Here is an 11,649-nt window from a genome sequence, read left to right on the forward strand (position 1 = left end):
ACTCACTGACGATGAAACGTGGGTATTCTCCCAGTTTGGGATAAAATAGGGATGTCGTCTTAAATGCATGAAAGTTTGATAATGAGAGTTTAGTGTAGGCCTGTGGCATCGAAATTTCGGCATTCAGGGGTGGGCATTCACATTGAGCATGCATGAGAGAGAGGTTATGTACGGTCCCTAATGCATAAGGGCTAAGTTGTTATTATTTGCAACCCCTATTCTATCAGATAAAGAATAGTCTCGCCGCAAAACAGCTGTTCCTGAAGAGGGATATAAAAAAACAACACTAGGATAAGTGTCAGGTCACGAGCTCTTCTGAGGGCCACGCTCAGTTGGATTACCAACACAAATGGCCGACATCAATCCCGCACAGAATCGAGGCGTGTCGGAAATCAACTCTCTGATTGGTCAATTTGTTGTAGTTTTACTGCTTATCAGCAGATGTTACTACGCCAGCCTGCAAATAACGAAACCTAGATCGTGGACATCGTGGAATATACAGTAACTGGGACAGCAGTGCACGTGGACACAGTGGGACATCGCCGTCGTTGTGACAGCAGCTGAGGTAGGCCTACAGGGTTTTTTACCTAGACGTACAGCAATAGGGGCCTTTAATGGTATTGGTCAGTGCAATGTATTCTTTTCTGTGTCCATTCTCTTCATCTGTGCATACCCTTCTGAGGTGTTAGTAACACAGGTCAGGCTATTTGCACTAGAAACACTAGCAGTGGTGAAACACTAGCAGTAGATAGTGAGATATTAGCAGTAGATGGTGTTGTATTAGTATTTGAGATCGTAGACTAATGCTTAGTCTCTGAATATATATAATTTTGATAGTAACAAATAAACCCATTTAAATTGAAAAGGAGCTCCAGGGAGACCAGTCCTGAACCTGAGGAAATCTAGACTTACTTCATTTAGGGCTTTAGCATTGTAGAGAGGGCTTGGCAGTAGGGAAAATAATGTGGTTCAGGGACTGTGAGACAGACTATCGATATCGTAGCATCCGAGATATCGATATTTGCAGTAGGCGGGGAGGTATCTCAAGCTATATGCAGGATATACGGTAAATATCCGAACTCGGTTATCTCCCTTCAATTACTCCACAACGTGTCTCACTTCAGCACTGACGAATGATCTCTTTGAAGGGAATTTCCACCTGAAACAACGCATACAGTTGTGTTGCGGAGATTGGAGCGCCCTTGGGATACGTATAGGATACGCTTAAATGCAGCGATGTCGGTCAACGTCGTCCGTGCTGCCGTTGAAGACGACGGCGAGGAGGTTCTACGTCTATTACGGGTGAGAGTTATGCTTTTCAAACACAGGGGAAATTCCCTGTTATACTCACCTGGCATGACATTTAAAACTTGCTGATATTGGCTTGAAGAACACCAGCATATCGGGGAAGTATGGCCGATGAGTCATGCTCGTATTTCTGTCGGGGATCGTAGAAAATACCTGGTTAGTAATTCAGGTGATCGAGTGATTGTTGTACCAATAGTATATATGGGCAATTGGCAGATGAAGGGACAATGGCGTTGCCTTGGACGTTTTTATATAATGGCAAACACGGCCAAGGGGATGTCCACCAAGTTACAAGTAAAACAGCTATTAGAGAAGTATGGTTTTGGATATGTATGGAAAAACCAACTAGACTTAGACCTTTCATCTTTTATAGGAACCTTTAGAAATAGATGTATTGATATAGATACACAAACTTGGTTTACACGTATTCATTCTTATCCTAAACTGAATTTATGTTGTGACATTAAACTTTCTTTTGAGAGAGAGGTGTATTTAACTTGTCGGGATGTACCAGCTTATCGTAAGGCTCTTAGTATATTTCGCTGTTCAGGCCATCAGTTAATGATAGAGTCTGGAAGAAAATCTGGTCTGACAAGAAATTCTAGATTATGTCCATTTTGTGTTATACCTGTAATTGAGACAGAATATCACATGTGTTTGGAATGTCCTTTTTACTGTAATCTCAGACATACAATTTTGCCTGTGTGCTATTGTGCTCATCCTTCTTATGATAAACTGGTATTACTTTGCACATCACACGATTCAGGTATTTTAAATCGTTTAGCGAAGGTTTTGTTCCTTGCATTCAAACAACGTAACAATTACCTTAACAAAACTTGTACAACCCATTAAGTGTATGTTTATTGATGTATCTTGTACAGTGCTATGGCGCTCCAGATTTTCCACTTTCATGATATGACTCATGTAACTGTATAATGGGCCTGTGGCCCCTTTATTGAATAAACCAATTACTGACCAAGGTTATAAATGTCATACACAGTAATTAATGAAAGTGACAGTGGTATGGGTTGGCTGATACAATGTAAGTCAATGTACAATGCGGCGGTGATGAGGATTTAGAATGGAGAAAAGCGTTGTTTTAATAATTGCAATTAAGTCATACATGTCTTAGCTAAATAGTTTTTCGCCTTTGTTTGTTGTTTAACGCCGCACTCAGCAATATTCCAGCTATATAGTGGCGGTCTGTAAATATTCGAGTCTGGACCAGACAATCCGGTGATCAACATCATGAACATCGATCTACGCAGTTGGAATACGATGACAACCACGTCAGCGGGCCTTATAACGCGGTCACGTCAGTCGCCTCTTGGAATTATTTTGACAATGGCTCATCTGAATCGGTCGCCATCAGAATTTGAATTAATACAGTCGTAAGATGCGACTGACGAGATTTGGTGGCCAAGCTCGCTGGTCACTGGATTGTCTGGTCCAGACCCGATTATTTACAGACACCAGCCATATTATAAACAAACAAACAAGTAGCAGGGTTTACCGTGACTTACAAACTTGGGGTCCGGGGAAACTGAAATATAATTAGTTTTAGGGGACCTCGCCGGTAATATGGGGAAGTGTAGCGTACCTTCAGATAATTACTTCAAAGAATAAGAATAATCAGTGATCGAGTGGACAATGGTCATGATTGATTGGTGAAATTACAGACACAGGTAACTATTCTTTATTCGCTGTAGACTCGTGAAGATCCGGGTTAGAATTGGTCTTCACTGACCCATGCTTGTCGTAAGAGGCGACTAACGGGATCGGGTGGTCGGGCTCGCTGACTTGGTTGACACATGTCATCGGTTCCCAATTGCGCAGATCGACGCTCATGTTGTTGATCACTGGATTGTCTGGTCCAGACTCGATTATTTACAGATCGCCGCCATATATTTTGAATATTGCTGAGTGCGGCGTAAAACTAAACTCACTCACTCACTCATTCGCTGTAGGTAAGTTTTGCGTATTATTGTGTGTCTCATGACGCAGGGTTTGTTTTTTAGAGTCCATTCTCTACATCTGCGCGTACGGGAGACATTGAACCTTGCATAAACCCTAGTGTAGTTTACGGTAGTCACGGGTGCATTTCTTTTAAATGAAGTTATTCAAAATGTATAAAGAAACAAATTCAAACATTTCACTTATAAGAAGTAATACAACTGCTGACTTTCAACATTTGCTCTTCTTCAAACACCGGCGATAGAGGTATAAACGTGTATATTGTTCTGTCAAAAGATACCGGGTGTTTGCCAAAAGAATGTGTATTTAACCCCCTAGTAGAGCCAGCAGGTGTTCGCGGTATGGGAAACGTGTGCTCTGCTCTAACACCAGCCGTTCGCGGTATGAATGTATACTGTATCACCCTTTACAGCAGACACGAAGGGCTGCTTGCACAAAGAGACTTTAGCGCTAAGACGATTTTAACTCGCTCGTCGCGCCGAAGACCCGGGTTCGATTCCCGGTACAATGTGTGAATCCCATTTCTGGTGTCCCTCGCCGTGATATTGCTGGAATATTGCCAAAAGCGGCGTAAAACTAGACTCACTTAATTACTCACATAGACTTACAAAAGTCTGCTTTTTGCAAGCGGACCAAGGTGTCCACAATGTGAAGTGCCAACCCGCCTTTAAATAGGACACCATGTGTTTTACCGGTTTGGTTTCATATTTTGAGCCCGTAATCATGATACCAGGTGTTCACGATTTCTGTGTGAACAGATGCATATGCCGTAAACAATTGGGACGAAGGAGAATGTGACTCTTGGTGAGATGTTATGTAAAAATACCTTCATCGTTCCCAGTACTTTACTTTGAGACACATGTCACCACTGTTCTTCCCTAAAGTGATTTTATTTGTAATTTCAGGAACTGGCGAGCCTTTCCAACGGCCAATTTAGAATGGACATAGACAGTAAGAACACCTTGCATTATTCGACGAAACCATGCACATTTTCATTCTGCGTCAAACAGGGTTCATATGTTAGCCCATCCATTAAAGTGGTTTAGATTCGAGTACCTCACTGCGTTCAGGGTTTGAATTGATCTTCAGTACTCCATGTTTGTCGTAAGTGGCGACTATCGGGATCGTGTGGTCAGACTGGCTGACTTGGTTGACACATGTCATTGTATGGTTGACACGTGTCATTGTATGGTTGACACGTGTCATTGTATGGTTGACACGTATCATTGTATGGTTGACACGTATCATTGTATGGTTGACACATGTCATTGTATGGTTAACACGTGTCATTGTATCCCAGTTGCGTGGATCGATGCTCATGATTTGCAAATAATAGAGTATGGATCTGACAATCCAGTGATTGATGACATCATAAGTATCTATGCCGTGAGTCACCTAGCATAGGTTCCTGAAGACCAATTCTGTCCCGGATGTTCACTGGCTTTATGATATGTTTCTGAGCTAAACCATTTGCTTGTTAAAACGGGTTTTGCTCCTAAATCAATGTAAATCTCATACATATGTTTTTGTTTATGAAAGAAGCATGTGTTCAGTGCACAGTGACATCCCTTTAACTCGGCAGGATTCTCAGTTAGGTCTTTTCATAGTACATTGTACAGGGCCCCGTTTGAAAAAGCTATGGTAGCGCTACGACAGTCGTACATCCTGTACTGGGCCCCGTTCCTCAAAGCGATCGTAGCGCTACGACTGTCGTAAGTCTATGTTACAGGGCCCTGTTCCTCAAAGCGATCGTAGCGCTAAGAGAGCTCGTAAGTCTACGTTAAAGAAAGGGAATTACGATAATCGTAGCACTACGCTCGTTTTGTCCCAGGCCTCAGTGTTGTAAAGCACGGTGCATTAGTTGCACGGTCTCCTAGCTATCGTAGCTCGACGACTGTCGTACCCCCTATACTGTGACGTATACTTACGACAGTCGTAGAGCTACGATCGGTCATTGAAACAGGCCCACGTCTTTGTACTATAACCATGGTACGTGGGTTGCATGGTCTCCGGGGTATCGTAGCACCACGGCTGTCATACCTCCAATACTGTAACACAGATTTAAACAGTCGTAGCGCTACGATCGGTTTGTGAAACAGGCCCACGTCTTTGTACTGTGCGCACGGAACATGGGTTGCATGATCTGGTTTAATCTCTAAGTTCATCCAGGATGTATTGACATTGGGCTATCCTAGCCTAGTCAGCACCACGCCCCTTTAAACGTCTAGAGCGTACGTCACGTATACTTTCCATCCATCCGAGATAACACGCCTTAGAAGCAGCACTAAACCCAAATAATATCTTTTAATTTCTCGTCTTCCAGGATTCAGAAGAGATGGCTTTGGCGAAAACAGAAAATTCCATTGTTTAGTCGTTGATTCCCCGACATGTATGTATACCTCTTATATACCTCTCCATTGGGAGCTATTAGCACACAAATTCTATAACTTTAATAAGTGTTGATATTATTATATTTGTTATCTGATCTGATTGAAGTGCCAGTCAGGTTAGTGGTTGTGGTTGTGATTTGGGCCTGAGTTGGAGTGTGTTTTAGGGATGTGGGGTTGGGGTTGGGGTTGAGCTTTAGGGGTGTGCGGTTGGGGTTGAGGTTTAGGGATTGGAGTTTGAAGTGTATGGTTGGGTGGTCTTGGATGTCGTGAAAACATACATATCAAAAAAGAGGTAGGGGGTCGCCTACACTGAATCTTACCACTCCCAGCCCATTCCCACTCAACTTATAACAAAATATCCGTAACCAGTACCTTAGGGTGATCTCTTTTCAATCTGCCGCAAGTTTATAAAGACATATTGATAACCCGCACACTCAGGATGTCTGAGACTAGGAAATGCCGCACAAACATTCAAACACACAGGGTGCGTTCTGTTTCCATGTAATGTATCATCTAAACGCATCATATATAGGAAGCGATTAAATTGACCTTTATTAATGAGGGTTCGGTTCCTTAAAATGTTTTAGCATTTCGGCTATCGTAAGTGAATGTTTCAATATGTTAGCTACCTTGGAGTTAAGATCGCTTTGTGAAACCGGGTCCTGTTGACAAAAACATAACATTTTCGCGACACAGAGATTTTATATTTCTTTCGTCCTCCACATTTAGGTCCAAAAGAGTTGATTGGTGTCCTGGTGTATATCTGGTTTTACAGTACATGGATTGGAGAAGTGTTATACATAGAGGATATATATGTAGCTGACGGCTTCAGGAGGCAAGGCATCGGGTCTGCTCTCTTCCTAGAGGCAATTAAGGTAAGTATTACAAGTATAACGTTGTCTAACAAAGATCACATTCATACCGGACATGCCCACTAATGGTGGTCCGATTAATTGAAATAATCGAAGATTGGTCGCAGTGACTAAACGACCAAGCAATCGATCATGTTTTCTCATAATCGAACACAAACAATTCTGGAACACTTGTTGCATTAACAAAGTATTTCACAAGGTTGGTTTTGTCTGTTACATTTCATGAGCACTACAAGCTCGTCCAAGTCATGATTGAATTTATCTTAAAGACCCCCAATAAATTTATGTTCCTAACATACTAGTCATCCTTTAAAGATGAGCAATTTGCCGAAAAACACAAAAAAACCTAAGAACTACATGTTTTTTCTTTATGTTTTTGTGCAAACAAACATAACCAGGAAAATCTGATAAATGACGCTAACCAATTATTTTCGATGATTGATCGGTTGTAATGAACCAATCATCAATTAAGAGATTTTAACCAATTCCCAGCACTAATGCCCGCCATGTTACAGACGTTACACGATAGGTAGTTACGTTACACACCGTAAGACGAAACACACTAGACATGGCGATGTAGTGAGAGCCTAGAAGTGACTTTGTTATACGTTGGGTAGATTTATACATCGGAAGATGAGTGAGTATAGTTTTACGCCGCTTTTGGCGATATCACGGTGGGGTACAAGAAATGGTTTTCATACGTTGTACCTACTTTAACACTATAACCACTAGACTACCCCACTGCCCCCTGTCAGAAGATGAGATTAAGCTGTGTAAAAACGGATTTTGTTGACTACAAGCGTAATTAATTACTTTGCACCTCGGCGTCATGGGACCGCCTCCGTGGTGTAGTGGTTAGAGCGTCCGCCCGGAGAGCGGAAGGTCGCGGGTTCGATCCCCGACCGCGTCATACCAAAAGACGGTAAAATATGGTACTTGTTGGTCCCTGCCTGGCGCTCGGCATTAATGGGTACAACAAGGACTGGTCGGCTCGGAGTCAGTATAATGTGTCTGAGTGGGGTATTCATGCTTCACTGCGGCATGGTATCTCAGTGGGCTAGCACTATAAAACCAGCTTAAGTCTGGGCTAGTACAAGCAGCCGCACATACACATACACACGCATGCACGTCGTCACATGAGCGAAATATTCTCAAGCACGACGTAAAACCCAATTTCACCTCACCTCACCTCACCTCGGCGTCATGGACGGTGTTCATAATATCAGTCATATTTAGTTTACTGGTATTGACTTGATTATTTACACGTGCTGTGATACTGCTGGACTACAGTTTACTGTTACACGAAACAAAAACGTTCTTCAGGTGGTCGGTATATCCATCATTGCATGTGGAGTTGAGAGTCGCTGCATCTGTCTAGTTACAGTGTCAGTCGTTATGTTGATGTGATGGGCACACATTGTACAACTTGTCAATGTACCAGTGGCTTTATAGCTCTTGTATGTATTAGGGATAACAATTTCTCTTTAAAGTATCGATTCTAGTACTTGTTTGGGTTGAGTACTAGAATCGGTGCTTGAACGAGAAAGTGTTATCTCAAATATAACATGAGTTACATTTTAACCATTTACTAAAACGGCATCGTGCATTTAAATGACTTTATATGTTCTTGTTGCAACCAATCTCGAGATTAAACTTGAACAGAGATGAAGGAAATTCGACACACTGATGAACATATGTTTTGTTGTCATTGTCAGCATTAAACTCACTGTGTGGACACCAGGGGGCGTTCAGGTCAGTACCTGGTGACACCACCCCTTGCAGCCGTAACTGCTCGACCCCAACTTGAAAGGGATTGCACAAGTCGTCGGATTGTTGCTTGGGGAATACTTCGCCATTTCTACTGCAAGTTCTGTTGGTGTCTGAGGACGATGGTGACGTTTACGAACGAGTCCATCAAGTTCGTCCCGTAGATACTCGATTGGGTTCAGATCAGGCGATTTGGAAGGCCAGGGAAGGACATTGACGTTTGCATTAGCGAGATAGGCACCTGTTACACGAGCTGTGCGGGGTCGAACGTTGTTGTGGTGAAACAGCTCCCTCTGGCGGTTTAAAAATGGGAGGAGGTGATGTCGCAGGATTTGGTCGATGTAGCGTGATCTACCCGTGTAGGACATGGTTCCCCACACCATGACGCTATCTTCACCAAATCTGCCCACTTGTCGAACGTAGTTCGGCGCAAAACGTTCGTGTCGACGTCAATAGACACGTTGTCTCTCATCACGTCGTTAGAGGAGGAAACTCGATTCATCGCTCAACCAAACTCGTCGCCAGTTCTCCAGGTTCCATGCCTGTACCTTGTTGCACCATTGGACAAGTCGTTGTCGGTGTAGTCGTGTCAGGACAGGTACAATTTTTCATCGATATGCTCGAAATCCAACTTCTCTCGGACGATTTCTGATGGTTTGGTCGGACATTCTTCGAAGACCAGCTTCCAAACGTCCAATGGCGATATTTCGGCCAGTAGCATTCAATCTTGGGAATTTTTTATTTTCGTTTACGTCGTAAATTTTGTAATAAAATTATGAATTTGGTTTGGGCTTTTATAGTCGATGTCTCTACTCTACGTATACATATTGCACGTGCATTACGTGGAAATCGTTTTCTACATATACTTTTCATGTATCGTTTTTATTTTGAAGGATAAACGTTTGTGATGCGTTTGCGCGCAAAACACAACAGCCACGACATGATTAACGGGATTCAGACCTAGGATTGCTGTCCAAATGGATTGAAATGAACCGCTGAAAATGCCTGTGCGTTTCTCTTTTTTTTTGAAGAGTGTAGATGGACACTGAAGGCGTAATATCAAACACAGGGTACATTACATCAGTCCTATAGTTTGATTGAGTATGCAAAACTGGTAGCATACGAGGCAAACGAACCAGTCATTTCTCTTTAACCATTCGGATAAACATCGGGCCATGACACTCATTGATTCTCATGCGAGATAAGCAAGTTACACAACATATGTTCCGATTGATTTCTACTCGATAGTGATTGCCGCCTTCTCAACCAATCAGGACCTAGTATTTTGACGTGAGCGGGGTATTCTACTGTACGTCCAAATCTCATTTTGTTGTTTTGTTTCAGATTGCAGAGGCCAAACATTGTCCTCGACTTCAGTGGATGGGGAGGAACTGGAATGCTCCCGCGCTTCAGTTTTACCAGAATACATGCACAGGATATATACGAGGAGAGGGGCTTCAAGGTGTTCAGATTGACTACAGACGCGATGAGGACTGCTGCTGAAATATTGGCGAGTTCAAATCACTGACAGTATGGAGGTCCTTGTGTTTATATACTGACATGTAATCAGGAGTTTTGTTTCTCCCTGTGGAGCTTGTTTTCGTAGCTGAGATGCCACAAAGGGATTCAGGGATATGGAATCAAGACGGGTTTCTTTATGAGTGCTGTGTGTCAGTGTGGCCCAGTGGCATAGATGACAGGACACCGTTGTGCAGAGTTGCTTCCCTTAGTTTTATCGGGATCCAGTGGTCCATTAGTTCTGATTGTGATTCTTGGATTTTCTACCAGTTCCCAGATCATGGGTCTCGTCAAAGTTGTAAACATCAACGACTTCTACTTCCACTTGACACGCCATTGTATAACTGATATACTGTACTCAGCGGTGTTACAGTAAACTCACTCACTCATCCATGTAGCCTGAGTTTCATAGTATCAGATTCCTTAGAGCTACCCCACACGATAGGGGCGGTGGGGTAGCCTAATGGTTAAAGCGTTCGCTCGTCATGCTGAAGACCCGGGTTCGACTCTCTACATGGGTACATTGTGTGAAGCCCATTTCTGGTGTCCCCCGCCGTGATATTGCTGGAATATTGCTAAAATCGGCGTAAAATCATACTCACTCACTCACCACACGATGACGAATTATAATTCACGTTATCTCCTCTACATGTGTTTACCACACAGAAGACCATGCCGAAGGCAGCAGTACGTCCTATAAATATGCAAGGTACTCATGTGATCAGGACTAGTACAGGTGTAATCGGTCATGCTCCCGGACTGACTTCTTACTTATGAAGAAAAACACTGTCAGCTGCATTGTTGAAGTATTCTGATGGTAGACACAATGGTATTTTAATTTGTTACAGTCGACAAACTGTGATGAGTTGTATACTCTCCAGGGAGGTGAGATTGATAATACAATGTGCCGTTGAGATTGACATCCAATGATCGAGGGGAAAATACCAGCGCCTTGAGCATGCACTAGTGCGTGGATATGTTCGCTATATAAATATCCTACAATAATAATTAGACTGAGAAAATATATTCATAGACAATGGGATAAGTATTATTGATATTATGCAGTTTGTTTATATGATGTTTCCACGTTACGACGATAAAGATACAATTTAGCTTATGTGCATTAAATATGCAAATCTTTGCATAGTCAGATAAATGAAGGTTCTATGGAAATGAAAGCAACAACGTGTACGGCAGAGACAGGTTATCATTAAAGTACCTTACACTGACTCGTTCAAATGTGCGTGTCCAGGTCAGAAGAACACTCCCGTGAAGGTCTGGGTTAGAATATTGATCTTCAGTAACCCATGCTTGTCGTAAGAGGCGACTAACGAGATCGGGTGGTCAGGCTCGCTGACTTGATTGACACATGTCATCGGTTCCCAATTGCGCAGATCGATGCTCATGCTGTTGATCACTGAATTGTCTGGTCCTGACTCGATAATTTACAGACCGCGGCCATATAGCTGGAATATTGCTGAGTTCGGCGTAAAACTAAACTCACTCACTCAACTCACTAAACTCAAGTCCAACAAGAGTATTCTTATGTCTGATCTGTCTGATCTGAGCTACGGAGGCAGTGCCGTGGAACAGAGATTCGGAACTTTGTATTTGTACTTGTAGCTTTTTGACAAAGATATGAGTTAGTGGTTGCCCCACTAGAAGTGCAGTTGCGTCACGAATGAAAAGCGCCAGTTTACGATTTGGTCATTGTGGGTGCGAAGTGAAGAAAACTGGACTTTGGGGAAAATGTCCTGGAATAATACATTCATGAGTCAAAGTCAGATTTGTTGCCTATGACACGGAACATTTTTTTGGCT

General features: G+C 42.7%; 1 protein-coding gene across 1 annotated transcript; it reads left to right on the forward strand.

The window, feature by feature from the left end:
- The first annotated feature begins 411 nt into the window (after nt 1-411).
- On the forward strand, nt 412-10,220 carry LOC124259163 (thialysine N-epsilon-acetyltransferase-like). The gene is made up of 6 exons (XM_046693259.1): nt 412-565; nt 1,149-1,302; nt 4,188-4,233; nt 5,606-5,671; nt 6,402-6,547; nt 9,656-10,220. The coding sequence occupies exons 2-6, from the start codon at nt 1,237-1,239 to the stop codon at nt 9,812-9,814; spliced, it is 483 nt and encodes a 160-aa protein (XP_046549215.1). The 5' UTR covers nt 412-565; nt 1,149-1,236; the 3' UTR covers nt 9,815-10,220.
- Nucleotides 10,221-11,649: the final 1,429 nt, after the last annotated feature.

This window comes from Haliotis rubra, unplaced genomic scaffold (assembly GCF_003918875.1).
Source record: "Haliotis rubra isolate DU_JTF1 unplaced genomic scaffold, ASM391887v1 Scf711, whole genome shotgun sequence".
NCBI lineage: Eukaryota > Metazoa > Mollusca > Gastropoda > Lepetellida > Haliotidae > Haliotis > Haliotis rubra.